This window comes from Nematolebias whitei, chromosome 9, assembly GCF_014905685.2.
Source record: "Nematolebias whitei isolate Nwh7 chromosome 9, NemWhi1, whole genome shotgun sequence".
NCBI lineage: Eukaryota > Metazoa > Chordata > Actinopteri > Cyprinodontiformes > Rivulidae > Nematolebias > Nematolebias whitei.
This window is the reverse complement of record NC_056506.1, coordinates 32,418,610-32,435,000: the sequence shown is the minus strand read 5'-3', so window position 1 is coordinate 32,435,000 and position 16,391 is coordinate 32,418,610. Positions and strand designations below refer to the sequence as shown.

The window sequence follows — 16,391 nt, the reverse complement described above, 5'->3', positions numbered from 1 at the left end:
ATTCTCCTTGGACATTATGGAAACAAGATGCTCTGCTCCCCGCCTTATCTAAGCCGCAGCTTCGGTACACCTCCGTCTATCTTTCTAGATGACTGTACGGAACACAATTTAACTGTACTTAACTGTACAATGGCAATAAAGATGATTATGATTCTAAAATATTTTAATATTCTTTTAGATGTCTTTTTGCTTTTACACCTGATAGCTGCCATTGACCCAGTGGACCAATGTGGAATCAAAGGCTCTGCATCATGCTGATTTAGGTCTTACCTGACAGGAGTTTTTCCGCAAGCTTTAGAGAATCTGCTTCTTCCTCTGCCCCTCTCAAATATGGAGTTCCCCAAGGATCCATTCTGAGACCGTTTTTTTTAATATCTGTTCCCCTTAGGCTCCATCTTTAGAAAATTTACGATCACATTTCATTCCTCTGCAGATGACATTCAGATAAACCTACAGTCGATGTGCCATCATTCTTTTTCCCTAAAAACACTGCTCTACCATGTCACTGAGGAAAAGCCTGAAGGGCTTTGAATGTGGGCAGCATGGTAGCTCTGTTAGTAGAGCAGCCACCTCTCAGAGAGCAGGTAGTCCCGGTTCAAGTCCTGGCAAGGGTGCTTTTTGGATGGAAAGTTTTGTTTCGACAACAACAACAACAACAACAACAACAGAAACTGTCCAGAGAACCTGACTTTTTTCATTCATTCAACCTTTATTTAAACAGATAAATCACATTGAGCCTCGAAGACTCATTTACAAGTGAGACCAGTTTGGACAGACAAACACAGTGGTTAACTGGACACATGTAGCAGTTGGGGGCGAAAAAAATTCCTTAGACTTTTTTTTTTTGGCTGACAAAAAATACCTCTAATATTAAAAAAACACCTCGCACAAACAAGCATATATTTACGTAGACATTCTGCAATCGGAGACGAGAGCGGTCAGCAATGCTTATAGATGCTCTCGAGGTCACTGTAATCAGTCAAGGTCCTCCGGTGAGATCCATAAACATTCTCGAGGTATGTCGAGGAATGGCCAAGAATAACCTCTATGAGAATCCAAGAGTCCTGAAATGATGACACAAAGTTTATTCAGCTGGTTCATCTGGTTATCAGTTGGAAATTCCTCAGGGAGGGGGTGGTGAGCATCAGATCACGTTCTCCAGGCAAATTCAGATAAGATGGCCTTCAAGACCAGCCAAGGGAACCAAAATTTAGATAAGCACACAGTTCTTTTGGGGACAGGCAGGATTTAATGACATCTACCTTGAGTCTGTGTTGGTCCACTCGGTTCCGAAATGTCCAAAATAACATGGCCACACCGATGGAACGTGACTGAGTAAAATCCCCGAGATCTGATCCATTCAGCCCAAAGCATTTGAGTCTGGGTACACGAGACACGAACCAAGCCATCATAAAGGCAAGCAGCATGACTGGGTCCAAATTTGCTGCCAATGACTTCCTTGATTGTAGATAAAACCAGCACCAGCTGAATCCAAAATAGCAGGACCCAGTTATCGAAAATCCAATTAAATATGCATCCTTTAAATCCACAGATGGCAGCAGGGAAAGACACATCATCAAGTCTTCCAGTCGATGAGATATCCAGCTGCGTACGTGCCAACAGGGCAAATCGACTCACCTAAAGCCTGCCTTCTCTTCAAAGAAATGTTGTAAATTGAGTTGAGGGACAAACTGGTTAAAACAGTCCATAATTATGGTTCGGAAGAAATGCAAGAGAGTCTCACAGCAGTTTCACAAACAGACAGAACAGCAAAGCAAAGCGGAGAGGGAGGGAGGGAAGCATCCGATCTCGGCTAGAGCAAGTGGTGAAGACTTAACTTTGTTGGATTTATTACCTGGATTAATGAGCATAAACTTTGATTTTCTGGGTGGAGTTTGCATGTTCTCTCCGTGCATGCGTGGGTTTTCCCCCGGCACTCCAGTTTCCTCCCCCAGACCAAAAACGTGCATGTTAGACTATCGGTAACTCTAAATTGTCCCTAGTGAGAGAGTGAATGGTTGTTTGTCTCGTTTGTCTCTATGTGTCCCTGTAATGGACTGGAGAACTGTCCAGGGTGTCTCCCACTTCTCGCACAGTGATGGCTGGACATGGACACCAGTGACCCCCGCGACCCGAAACGGAAGAAGCAGGTAAAGATAATGGATGGATGGATGGATGGATGGATGGATGGATGGGTGGATGGATGGGTGGAAACCATAGTGGTGTTCCTACAGGACAACAGAGCTGTTTCCAAAACCTTATGCAAAAGATTTGGGTATAATATTTGATTTGAATTTTAACCTTGAGAAACAGATTAGTTCTGTATTAAACAGCTCCTTTTTCAAAATCTATGCTTTTAGTTAAAGTGAAATTATTACCCTTTAATAACTTTGAATTCATGCTTTTCGTAACTCCCAAATGGATTACTGTTCATTTCTGTATGTTGGTGTTAGCCAGGCTAGCCTCTCAGGTTTTATTGAATAAAAGGCTCTGAATGGACAGGCTCTTGTATATTTATGTGCCCTACAGATCCCTTAGATTTAATGATCGTTTACTTTTAGTTGTCTCAAAGTCTTGGCTGGTCCACAGACATGACTGGGCCTTTTCACTTGTAATAAACTGAGACAGACCTCACCTTAAAACACTTTGTACTTGCTGGCTTTTAATAGAGCCCAAGAGTTGACATTGTGGCACAACTTGAATGGTTTTGCTTTATGTCTTATTATGTTTTAGTTTTAACCTGTGTTTGTTTTTATGGTCTCTTATGTATGTTCTTATACTTTTACCGTTCATTGTTTTGTTCAACAATAATTGCTCTTAAAATGTGCTATTTAAATAGATTTGATTTATCTGGCTTCACAAACAGGGAGACAATGATTTTATTCATTTTCATAATTTTATTAATACGTAGAAAATGTATTAAAAAAGGAACTATATAGTACAGGTTTAAGTTAAACTAGAGCTAAATTTGACAGTAATATTCAAGGTTATCCAACAATCAATCATTCATTTCAGCTTATATGAGCTTTTCGAACAGTCAAAATCCACATTTTATCAACATTTACATTTCCATGCCAAGGTCTCAGATAACTGCAGTCACAGATTTCCAGCTAATCAAGCTGTCAACATAAAACCATTTTTTATTAGTTGTTTTTATTGTTAATGACATACTGGCCCTTGCATGGCTGCAGTCATTAAAAAAGGTATAATTAAATAAAACAAGTCTTCTGTACAAAAAATGATAGTGTTCAAACACATTCTGATCACTGAGGCTCAGTCTTAGTTTAAATGACAGGGTAAAGACTCTTAAAAACAATGTTATACAGTACATTGAACAAATCTTTACATTATGGTAAAATACAGACAAATCACAGCCAATTATTGTTTCTTCTTTCCAAGAAGCTGAAGCTAAGAGGAGTAATGCCACACGATACATATCTGAGGTGCCACTTTTTAATATTATTGGAGGTATGCTTCCAAAACAAAACAGGGTCTTCCTGAAAAAATGTAATATTTTAAAATATACTGTATTTATTTATCACATGTGCAGCACTATGTGGTGGTAATCCCATGCAAATTAACTTTTTTTAACCAATATAAAACAAGTGAAATAAATAATTTTGAAAACAGAAAAAGTAAGATAAATGAAAGCAAAAACAGCTTTCTGGATTATCAAGCACTGTATGGTGTGAAATGAGATAACTTCCCAAAACACAAATGACACTGTTTCTTTTTGCAGAGTGTCAGACTCTTGTTCGTTTGTACAAACCCCAGGGAGGAAAACATAATCCAAGTAGTTAATAACATAATACACAGAAAACACTCTACTCTAAATCACTTTGAGAAATGTATTGCATAAGAAAAGCTGAATTATTTAAACAACAAAACACAAATTATTGACCAGGAAAACGTCCTACCTTTAAAAAGGAACCTTCCTCCCAGACTGACAACAAAAACATAAACACAAGTCAAAGTGAATGAACTCTCCGGACATTTGTTACTGACTCTCAGGCTATTGGTTGTTTAATCGACATGCATTACGCTCCATCCCACAGTTAGCACAGCAGTAGTCAAAACTACAATGCTAACAATGCTAACAGGGCATTCTGAATTAGTTTGCATCTAAAGGGGTAACACAACAAAAAACAGTTAAATGTTATATCTACACAAGTGAATTAGTAGTCGTTAAGGGTAGAGTTGCTATTCTTTTCAAGTCTAATGAGGAAAAAAAAAAAGCTGATTAATTTAAACAAAAATTTAAACAGAAGCACAGGAGAATATCTTTACAGCTGATCAAAGAATGAAAAGCTAAAAGTTGCTTGCAGTGATGATGACATCAATTAATGGAGGCCGAGATGGTGTAGGGGCAGGGCAGCTGACTCGGGACACAAAAGTCCCGGGTTTGATCCTTACACATCTCGTGGTTTCTCTGAGCAGGACACCCTATTCCCAGTTGCTCCCCAGGTGCCCTCCATAGCTGCCCACTGCTCCACCTGGTGGTGGATGGGTTAAATGCAGAGAGCCAATTTCACCATTGTATGGGAACATACAATGGTGATAATACATACACATTATTATTATTATGTCTTGGAAATTAGAACCTTTTCTAGAAAGCAGTCAGCTGACCCTGCATGCTGCAGATTAACGCCCTCCTCGGTATAAAACAAATACATTCCCAGCAGTTTGAGTTGATTGTTTTGTTTCACTGAGAAGCTTAAATGGTGAATAGAAGACTTTGGCTTCACTCCACCTTCTGTTCTGCTTTTTGTGTTAAGTTCATCCCAGCAAGCGGGGGATGTGAAGCCAGGCTAAACTCTGCTCTGCGCTCGCCCTCACTGTCTGCAGAGTTCTAGTGATCACAGCTCAGAAAATAAAGCCTGGGAGACGTAAATCCTTTGAAACGTTCTGAAATGAGGAGCTATTGTCTATTGATAGAAAGAAAAGCTCACACTGTAACTTTGGTGATGAAAGATATAAATCTATTTTCAATCAGCAAGTCTTTTTTCTTTATATTTTTTGCAGATCTTTGGTGAAATGCCCCATCTATCAGCACCATCTCTGCAAGCAATCCCTTCTTTACAACAGGGTTAAATGCAACGTGCATTTTATTTCAAAGAAGAAACCCAGTGAACATTTAATGCCCATGAACAACTGTACAAACTCACTCAATTGAAAGAACAATAGCCTAGCTGTGCTCCCACTGTCAGGACGAATACGGTTTCAGTGCAGCTACCAATCACATTATTATTTTCACTCTGCCTAAATATGTAACTAACACAAAGAAGTCAGCAGTAGACGTAACAAATAAAATAAAGCAGAAGGCAATGAAGCTGTTGCTGGTGAACTGCTATTTAAATGACAATTCTGGATCTTCAGTTTTTTATTGTTTTATTTTAGGATAAATCCAAGTCCAGTTTTATTATTGTATTTACTCAATCAAGGCTCAGAATTCAAGGCATCAAATCATATTGAATAAATGGACTCTGTCACAATATTAGTTATAAAAATATAGATATATTACAGGGTTTAGGGCATATACAGTATGTTTTGGAGTTAAAAGTGTAAAGTTGTAATAGCTAAAATAGCACTACCTCTGACAGTCGAGGGCACGTCTGAGCACATTTCCAGGCATTCAGAGGAAAGGCAAATCACAGATTATCATAAAACAAAGCGTCTTGGTTTGCCTTCACGTTTATCTTTTCTTTTTTACAGCGAGTTGAATCATTGTCATTCAGAGCAGTTAATACATTACATACATTGTCTTCTATCATTTGGGTAGAAGTACAGCAGGAGAAGGCAGCTCTCGCCTGCCAGGTGCAGGGGTCAACAGAGTTCAGATGCTATTCTCTTATTACATTCCTAATTATAATAGCAGGTTGAGTTCAATTATTATTTTCACAAATGTTAGGAAAATATTAGTAATTTTAATAATATATTAGCTTTTTGTTGCAGCCTCACTAAACAAGCAGTGGCAAACTTGAACTCCAGCCTGTCTTCATCAGTGAGGCACTAAACTTCACACTAAACATCATTCTCATCCAAACCCTGATTATCTCGGACTCTGGCCTGGGCTCGGGATGTGGGGTGGGTTGTTTATTCAGGGGCAGATCGTCTCCTCTTGCTGCTGATGCTACGGAAGTTGAACGGCCTCATCTTCATCTCCACAAAGGGGATGGAGAACTCATGGCCTTTCCAGTGATACCAGTTAATACCCTGTGAGAGTAAAAGTGGGATTTTTAGACACCGCTGCAGTCTATTCGAGTTTCTTAGGAAAGCACAAGCATCAGAGGAAATAACAGAACTTATTATAGACCATGCCCGAGGAGGAAAATGTTATAATTTCAGTGGAACGAGTTTGATTTCAGTTGAGAGTAGAACTCCAAACAGGAGAGCCAAAAATGCAATTTACCAGCTTACACAATAACAAGTCTAATCTAATTATAGCCACGATCTAGCCCTGCAAATCCACATCACTCTCTTTATCCTCCCATCCTGCAGCTTTACACTCATGCATGTATGCCTGTCTATCTCTGTTCCCACCTGTTCTTAGTTCAGTTATCAAACGACCGAGAAAGGCAGGGAGCGGAGTCAGAAAAGCAGCGATGCTTTAAAGCCTTTGTGACTCAGCCGGTCTTAGCTTCACACAACACATCACTGGCTTTCTACAGCCATTTCAGCATGAAGGTGAGAAAAGCATCATGCTCTAGTTAAAAGCTCAATGCTCCTGTTTTTACACTTTGGAGAAACAAAAAAAGATGCCCATGTAAGTTTTGATACTGGGGTACCTGTTTGGTACCTGGCTGCTAATCTCATGCTGCTGATTATGTCATGCTGCTGATTTATTTCATGCTGCTATGTTCATTCCTACTCATCTGCTCACACAGACTCATGTTCGTGCTGCTGTTGTTCAGCGTATTGTTTTTGTACTATTGCGTTTAGCACATTTATTTATTTATATCTTAGATCCTTAGTATTTTCTTTTACAATGTATAGGTTTGCTATTGTTGGGTGTAACTGCAACCCTGTGTGCACAATTTCATTCCACCTCATGTACCACATGTGATGCGAATGACAATAAAGAACCTTGAACCTGTTTATGAGTGTTTTTTCTGTCACATAAATACTTTAATTATGGGCAACCATTAGGGAGAGCCCAAATAAACTAAATTATTAGAATTTGTCTATTTTTTTAATATTAAATAATATCTTGTCTACAAGTTTCACTGAAACTAAATGAGTCGTGAAGCAGATTTTGTTGCTTTTGTTGTTTTTGAACTCATCAGGCAAATCAGGGCCCCCAAAGGACACAGACGCTTGGTAAGAGTTATTTGATTTAATTTACTAATTATTAACCTTTCAGTTTGAGAGGTTTTAACCTTTAATCAGTGTGTTATAATTGTGCCCTTTTATGTCAATTTTGTAAATACCAAAATACACTTTCAAAATGTCAACCTTATCAAATGAGGACATTTAGTTCAAGAGTGGGTTCTTTCAAACTGCAAGCAGAAAAGAGAAGAGGGATTTTTTTTTTTTTACAACTCCTACAAACACAAAAAGAAACTGAGCTTAAATTAATGTCAGAAGTTAGCACGGTGTTTATTTCCTGATTTTTAGAGGATAAAATTAAACCATGACCTTGTAAGTTTGCCTAACCATTGAGTTTTTCAATAAATAAATGCCACAGTTACGTTAAATCTCACATGATCCCAAAGTTTTAAAAAAAACTGTCAGTGTCAGAAGGTGCAATATAACCAAGCATCTGTGTATTGGGAAGATGCTGTTTCACAAATTACCTTATTTCTGAGCTGGATAAAGCTCAGTTTGTTGTCCAGATTTTACTTCCATTGTCACCATAAAACACATTTTCAAAACTGCTGCCCAGAGGCTGGTTTAGTGTTGCCTTAAAGAAAGCAAGTCAGTGTGAGCAGCTGGCTCAGTCTGACATCACGTTCTCAGAAGAGCAATTGTCTAAACTAAATGAGTTCCAGCTTTAACCATTCATTTTTAGGTGGGTTTACACTTACATGTTCCTTGTTATGTATGGATCTACAACCATCATAGATTAAAAAAGAGGCTGTTTTAATTGATAAGTGCAAATGAAATGGTACCACCTGCACAAAAATAACAACAAGTTTGCACACAAGAGTTATTACAGATATAGATAGATATAACAGATTAGTGCCGGGTAATATACAAACAAGAAACAAGATGGCTTCATTTAGTGTCCATACTAGAATATTGAGTTCCAACGCTAAGATCATAGCTCATGTTATAAATTTGTGTAGGTCTTTAATTTGTTCACATTTGTTCTGTTCTTTCAGTTCTCCCTTTTGCAAATGTCACAACAGAAAGTGAACTTGGTTGAAAGAGCTACCACAGCCCCTAAAGTTTTTACATTTATTATTAATAATTAAGATGAATCTTTACAATTCATTATGGCTCACAGCATAATACTTTTGATTATTGGTCCTTATTGATATGGAGCTAGTAATCTTTATTCCTGTTTTATCCAAAGGCGTCAAAATGCAAGCAGGGCACTAACCCAGGGGAGAGAAAAGGTAACAATTTGTGCAAAAAAATCCTCATTTATTTGTACAAGAAAGTACACCATTATGCTTGTCACCAAACTGAACTGGCTTCTTTGTTTTTTATTTTTTTGGGAATATGCACCAGATATAGTGGCACGAATGTAAATACTTTCAGAGGCAGCAAATATATTTGCATGAAAACGCAGTGCTTTGCATACCGTAGTCTTTTCTGCTATGAGATTTTCTAGTTGGCTGACAACGCACAATTATAAAATACGATTTATTGGGTGTGTATTCAACTTTGCCTTGTTTTAAAAAAATAATGTGGGCTTTATATTAAAGACACGACTGACCTGACTGTGTCTGGACTCGCCATATTTGCCGTTCAGGTTGGCCCGGTGGCAGTTCTTGTACCACCAGGCTCCTTTGTAAGACAAGGCACAGTTTGTGACAGCGATGTCATTGTCTCTGTCTTTAGTAGAAAAGGGCCGGCTCTGATGGTAACTGAGAGAATCACCTGCAATCAGAGAAAATTGAGACGGAGAGAATTAAATACCAGCAGGACTGCAGTGAGTAATCACAAAACTTAACCAGAGGGGAGATGGAGAAGGAAGTGTAATTATAAATACAGGAACAGGTAATTCTGATATATGCTCATGCAGACAGGCTGAGGTATACATGAAAGGAGAGAGGAGAAATGTGGGGGAGTGATGAGACTGGTCTGAAGAGAGAGAAAAAAAGAGGGGTAAAAAATCAGAGAAGGTATGGGAGGTAGTTTTCACACAAATTAGGGTTCAGATGCTAAAAAGCTGTCAGTGTTAAAAGTCTACATGATGTAAACGGTCCTTATGTATTCAGTCTCATACCAGCAGTGCCATTGTACTCTCCTATCCTGAGCTTGTAGAGGTTTCTTGCATCTCCAATGGAGAACTTGTCATAATTAGCATAGACTGATTCTTGTCCGTCCCTCATGTCAATTCTCAGCTCATAGCGGCCTTGAGCAGCAATCCTCTGGATGTTGTCAAGACCTGCAGAGAAACATGACATTGGTTATATCCAACAAATAGTTTGTACGAACTGTATTTCTCTCTTGATGAGACTTGAAGTCACTCTATCACTGGGAAGGATTTGGTGCCTTTGTTCGGATCATTTAAAACCAGATGCGTTGTTGGATTTCTTGCTGGTTTGGATACAATGTAGGTGTAATCTCCCAACAATACAACATAAACCATTATCAAACATTTACTTTCAAGATTTACAGGTAGTTGTTTTCCTGGTTGTAACTTGAGAAGAACTTCCTGCTCCTAAATGTTTCTCGCTGGCAGTTATTTCTCACCGCCAGCTTTCTGGGTTAATAGGTTGGATCCTGATAAGTGCTATGTCAGACATCTTTGTCAGCTGCTGTGTATGATTGACACTGTTGAGTGGTGGACAGTGGTCATCTGCCCTCCTGCAAATACCACATGTTGCAGCTTTCTGAGATAATGTGGCATCGCCTGCTATCTCAAAGGCAGCAGATACAAGGCTTGTTTGAGCCCCGACACACGATAAGGCCCCACACCAACCTGAACGATTGGAACTGCCTTTGCTATCAGATTACAACAAAATCCCATTTGGAAAAAAAAAAAAAAAAAAAAAGCCCTCGTCTCTGGTTAACCTCCAGCAGATATGTCATGTGTGCATTTTTACTGATTGAACTTCGAGAATGATTTGAGGAATGGGGGGAAAAAATTCTCCAATCTTAACTGATAAGAAGTAGGAAGGTAGGGAAACGAAGTCTGCTGTAATACAGTATGTCAATAGGAAGAAGATACAATCTATGTTCCAACCTAGAGGCACTTAGGGTGGCAGAGGAAAAGTAATTGTTGTAATAAAATTGTGTTTAACATGCAGTCACTTCTAATTTCCACTGTATAACATCACAGTATTATCAGCAATTAATGCACCACTCATCATTTTTACAGTTCTTTTACAGCTTTACTTCTAACTGGAGCCATTTAAAATACATTTTGACACACCACTGAGCTGTCGTGTTATTATATCACGTTTTATTATCGGCCTTTCTCTCACACATAATGTGGAAACAATAAATGAGGGGATTAAAACAAAAGGGAAAAAAGGAATGGGATAATGATTAGAGGTTGCTCACAGCCAGTCGCGTTTCTCTTTAATTACACCATCAAACTGACACCGTGTTCAGCAGAGGTCAGTCAGGACGGAGAACAGACAAAGAGGAGCATAAAAACGGTTGTCCTCGAAGTGCAGCAGATAATTAAGATAGCCTTTACTGCTGGACAGTTAAGTGTTTCTTCTTCTCAGTTTGAGTAGATTTAATATCAGTGTTTATGGTTCCCATTGAGCAGTAAAATGGCATTCTGTGTGCAGAGGTGGTAATTAGCTGAGTGTTCAATGAATTGCTTCCCAAGGCGTCAGCAGTGATCTAATCACTTGAAAGAAGAGTGACGGTCACACGCAGCTGAGCTGCACTGACCCTCCGTAGGGCTTCACCGTTTATTTATTTTAATGGAAAATAAAGGCTGGGGTCACCTCTCACACTGTGAATAGTAAAAAGATTAACCCAGTGCTATGGTTTGTGCTCTTTAACCTTAGTAAATCCAGTAACGGTTACTTGTAATTAAGTTATACAAGTTTTGGGAGCTGATGTCTAAAGATAATTGCAGTCATTTAAAAAATGCGCGATCCTAGCTGATTGAAGGTTTAATAACTTGAGTTTATGATAAAATGATTGACTTAAAATCCCTTTAATATTATTGTGCTTATGAAGCTTCCTGGATAAGGACATGTAAATTTTAAGCTATGCCTTGTATTTCCAGCAAATCGGCACATTTTTCTTATCAATAAAAAACGTTTTACAATGTCAAACTGCAGTTTGTGCATACATTATTGAATATTTCTCTGACAATGGCAGCTTTGGTTTCGAGTTTCAATAATCCATTTTTTATTTTATTTTGCTTTTGGCTGCAGTTTGACAGTTTTGTGCCCAGAACAGACTTCCCTTCCATCAGCAACAGAGTTATAAACTTGTATTCTTGCCATTGCAGCCATTTTCAAATGTTTTGCCCTGACAATCTAATGTTTGGGAATGACAGTTGCCAGTATTTGATTTAAGGCTGATTAGCTCTTGTAGGTAACTTTATTTTCTATTTTCTTGCACTTAAAATTAAGTTCTCATTTGTGCCAATAATCATATTTTTGCTTTATGTAAAGCAAATATTATAACTGCTTTCCCTGTCTTTGTCAGATTGTCTGTCCTCAGCTTTGTTTGTGGTGTTTATTTATTTAATTATGTTTTTGCTGAGGTCTTGAATCAGCTTCCTTTGTGTCTTTGGGCTGTTCCAGCAATTTATCAGACACCGGGTTACAGTTATATTGTACAGCCATCTTTTAAAACGGTTTTACTCCAAAATTCTACTTAAAAATTGTTTATAACAGCTATACTAGACTCAAGACAGTGCCAGTCTTCACAAGAATAAAAAATCTCAGAAATCAGCTCAAAGTCTGATTGTGAAATATTCACAGAAATTACAGAAAACAAAACAGACGCTGCATGCCAGACACATGCCTGATTAAATATGTGCATCCAGGTACAGTACAATTGGAGAAAAACTGGTTTAATATTGTTATAGTGCATTTTTAATTTGCAGAGTTGTGTTTAAAACATGAATAATCATAAGGTTTCTGCAACAGATGTAGACTAAACCAAAAATATCCATCCAAAATACAGGAGACTATTATAACAGACAAAACACACTCTCATGGATTAAAGAATAATTATGATTAAACTACTGTTAATCATATTCCTAATATTTTTATATGACTATTTTTAACACTGGCCATCAGATCATTTGTCTAACATGATAATATGTTGCTGCCATAACATGCATGTACATAGAGACACCAGTGCTATACGCTGGGACGTCTATAATTTTGCACTATAGGGCAGCTCTTGATGCGTCACACCCCAAGGTTACATTAAGCTGCTTTCATTCTCTGCAAGGATAAAAGTAAAGCACAAGCAAAAAGTAACAAAAAAATGTTGAAACTGTGGGAGAGTGCTGCCTGGGAGGCACATGAAAAGTAAAGCAAAGGTCTAGAGATGAAAGTACTCTGCTGTGAGTTCAGAGGAGGTGAAAGGGCAGATTATGGCTGATTCTGCTGTAGAGGAAACAGGTCAGATAAAACATAGCACTCACTGAGCTCCACATCAGCAGGGCTCTTTACGCTGTAATGTAGTGAAAATGCCATAAAAATTTGCGAAAACTCTGCCCTTATGTGATGCCTTCAGGTGTCGTAGTGTAAAAAAGCTTTCCTGTCACTCTACATTTCATTCTCTGCACATGATGCCTTAAAAAGAGAAACAAACCTGACTTCCTCTCATCTTCAGTGAACCTGTGCTTTAGTGAGGATTCCCATTTTGTTGCAGTTGAGAAACAAACAACAAAGTATTGACTGATGCCAGCAGTTTACCGTTTCTTTTGAATTAAAAGGTCTGTCAGCTACATTTGAGAATTTTTTTTATGGGAAAAAAAGAACTTTGAGGATATTTAATTCAACAGCTCGAAGTACAGCTTTAAAATAGGGGTGCACCGATAAATGTCCTTAATTTTGGGAAATCGGAAATCGGCTGATACTTTCATGAGAAAACAATTTTACAGATTTTTTTTTTGTTTGTTTTAACAACAATTGTCTAAACTTCATTTATATTTCAAAGCACTACCACATGGCCAGTTACAACATGTTTGTATTGTTTCTAGGATATTGCTCAAGGGTATGTTTTTCAATAAAATAAGATTGAAAAATTGAAGGTGCATTGTGACCTTATAACACCTGACAGTGTCGCTTATAAAACAAAATCGGTATCGGCAGGTCAGACTTTTTTTTAAATCGGTGATCGGCCAGAAAACTGCAATCGATGCACCCCTACTTTAAAATATCCAATAAAAGGACAAATGTACCACATTTTCAGGCGTATAAGTCGCATTGTTCAACAAAAGTATCACAAAGAGGAAAAAAAATACATATCAGAATCAGTCAGAGTCAGAGATTCTTTATTGTCGTTTGCACCACATGTGGTGCATGTGGTGGAAGGAAATTATGTACATAGGGTCCCAGTTACATCCAACAATAAAATGTAAAAGAAAAACAATAATAACATCTAAGATATGAACTAAGAAAAGCATCAACTAAAATACACTAAGCACTAATAGTATAAAAACATTACGTCGAGCAGCAGCACGAACATGAGCATGAGTCTGTGTGTATATATATAAATCGCTTTGGCGTATAAGTTGCGTTTATTATGCGTCACTGCTGACTCCTGGGGAACGTGGGCTGGTGTCGTGCCAAAAATCAATTGGCTGCCAAAAATCAATTGGCGGCCGTGGGAGCGTGCACAGGAGGACTCGCTGTTGCGGTTCTTCGAAATTTAACAAGATTAACACTTAAAAACAAATATTTGTTTGCTTGACATTATAGCAAAGTTGTGTCTCAGTTTAACTTTTCCTCAATAACTGCACTTTAATGGTTAAGGGGGGGGGGGGGGGGGGGGGACAGGGGTAGTGGTACAGGAATAAAGTTGTCAAACGCCTAGAGGACCCTCTCATGCCTCTAGTGGCTGCAAATGATAATGTTTACTCTGGTTCATGTCAGTACAAATGAACATTTAAAGCATCAGTCAAAAATTGCATTATGAATATGAAAAAAAAAACCTATATAAGTCACTTCAGTGTATAAGTCACAGGACTAGCAAATCTATGCTAAAAACTGCAACTTATACGCTGGAAAATACGGTAATATGTATTGTAAACGTTTTGATTTTACAATTGTATTGTTGCCAGCTGCAGTTTGTGATGAATATTTTCAATGCCTATCACCTGCATCATAATCATAAATCATACCCCATCTTATTTTTTAAGTAATAAAAAAACAATCTTGTGATTCCTATTTATTTAATATAGTATTTTAATTTAATCATCTCCACCAAAACAATGACAAAACTGTCTTGTTATGAAACATGACTCATTTGCACATTTTTCAATGAATATAATTATTGTGTCATAATGAGATTTGGAGGGTTGAGAGAGAGAAAAAAAATCATCTGTCCATCAAAACAATAAGGATTCCCTTTGGTCTTGACTTTAGATCAAAGCAACACTATAAACAATTACTTAGTCATTTCAGGGAGAAATGAGTTTTCAGAGAATCCAGTAATGAATCAGGTAGACTTTGTGAAGTCAGGTGCAGAATGATAAAATGAGAAAAATGAAAGAAAATAGGTTTAGCACACTTCTCTGTCTTTTTCACAAAATAAAAACCTCAAGAAAAATAAAGTTTTACCACCTGCGTCTGTCCCCTCTTTTCTCTGTGTAAAATCGGTGTATCAAGTAAGAGCAATGAACCTTTATTGATTGCACGTATTACATTCACCCCAGCCATGGGGATGATGTGAAGAGACAAAAAGTGATGCTGCCTTCAGAAAATATATTGAACAAAATAGGTGGCATGTCACAGCTCAATAACGGACACAAACAGCAGCTGAAATCTCTTGTGCAGAGTGAGATACAGAAATAAAGGAGCAGCTAACCTGACCTGAACTGTAAGTTCTAGTCCAACAACTGATGTCGTTTGTTGGACACTAAAACCTGTCAATTCAGCTTATACAAAAACGTTTTTCCCCTTGACCTTCATTATCTATAAGTAAGAGACTCACCCAGCCAAAACTCATCCTCTAGATTTCCAAATCCAACACGATAGTCACTCCACTTCCTGGAGAAGTCCGTCAGGCCATTTTGACGACGCTGGAATACCTAGACCACAAAATCATAAATTACAACAAAATAAATAAATAAATAAAAACATATTAGATGATAGATGTTGTAATCATCTAATAACCATTAGATTATTAGATTATTGATCATGTAATCATCTGGCCCAGGGGTCTGCAACTTTACAATCAAAAGAGCCAGTTCTGCCCCTTTGTTTATTAAATGAAATGTGTCCAGAGCCACAATACCTGCCACAACTGGGATTCTCAACTGGTGGCCCACGGACCACTTTAAGTTTGTTGTGGGGCGCTTTTCTTGACAGTAGGGGTGATTTTATAAAACTCAAAATATCTAATGATTTTTAACATGTATTGATATTTTTACACATTAAGACAAAATAAAATACTAGATTCTTGTCACGAAGGGAAAAAAAAAATAGTTTTTGCCCAGTTTCTAAAACTAAAACAATAAATTATGCATTCTTATGTGATTTTTTTTTATTGTAGAAAACTTATGTATCCTAATTTGAAGAAATAAAGCATAAAGTGAAAGTGAGTATGTTTTACTCCTTGTAATGTTTCTAGTATTCATATATTTGCAAAATAAATTACAAGAAAACTGCTAAAACTAGCCCTTTTAGTTGTTGTTATAACAAAAAATAAAATTCAGTTTTATGTCAGTTTTGGTCAAAGCTTGAAAGAGCCGCTGCAGAGGGACAAAGAGCAGCATGTGGCTCCAGAGCCGCAGGATGCAGACCCCAGATCTGGCCCTTGACACCATCTGAAATGTTGACTTTTAATCATTTTAATCACTTTTATTATCTGATTGTATGATTGTTTTATTATGTATACTGTACAGCACTTTGGTCCTGTGGGTGTTTAAAGTGCTTTATAAATAAAGCTGGTATGGTGTGGTATGGTATGGTATGGTGTGGTATGGTGTGTTGTGTTGTGGTTTGTTGTGTTGTGTTGTGGTGTTGTGTGTTGTGGTAAGGTATGGTATGGTGTGCTGTGTTGTGTTGCGGTGTTGTGTTGTGGTATGGTGTGGTATTGTATGGTATGGTATGGTATGGTATGGT

The 16,391-nt window shown here is 37.8% G+C and overlaps 1 protein-coding gene across 1 annotated transcript in view; it reads right to left on the bottom strand.

Moving 5' to 3' along the window:
* Positions 1-5,957: 5,957 nt before the first annotated feature.
* tnr (tenascin R (restrictin, janusin)) overlaps positions 5,958-16,391 on the bottom strand; it is an 89,238-nt gene continuing 78,804 nt past the window's right edge. Inside the window, exons 25-28 of the mRNA XM_037682261.1 lie at positions 15,259-15,355; positions 9,395-9,556; positions 8,882-9,045; positions 5,958-6,213 (exon numbers count right to left, since the gene is read on the bottom strand). Of these exons, the coding sequence (XP_037538189.1) occupies positions 6,094-6,213; positions 8,882-9,045; positions 9,395-9,556; positions 15,259-15,355 (543 nt within the window). The 3' untranslated portion in view covers positions 5,958-6,093. The remainder of the gene's footprint in view (positions 6,214-8,881; positions 9,046-9,394; positions 9,557-15,258; positions 15,356-16,391) is intronic.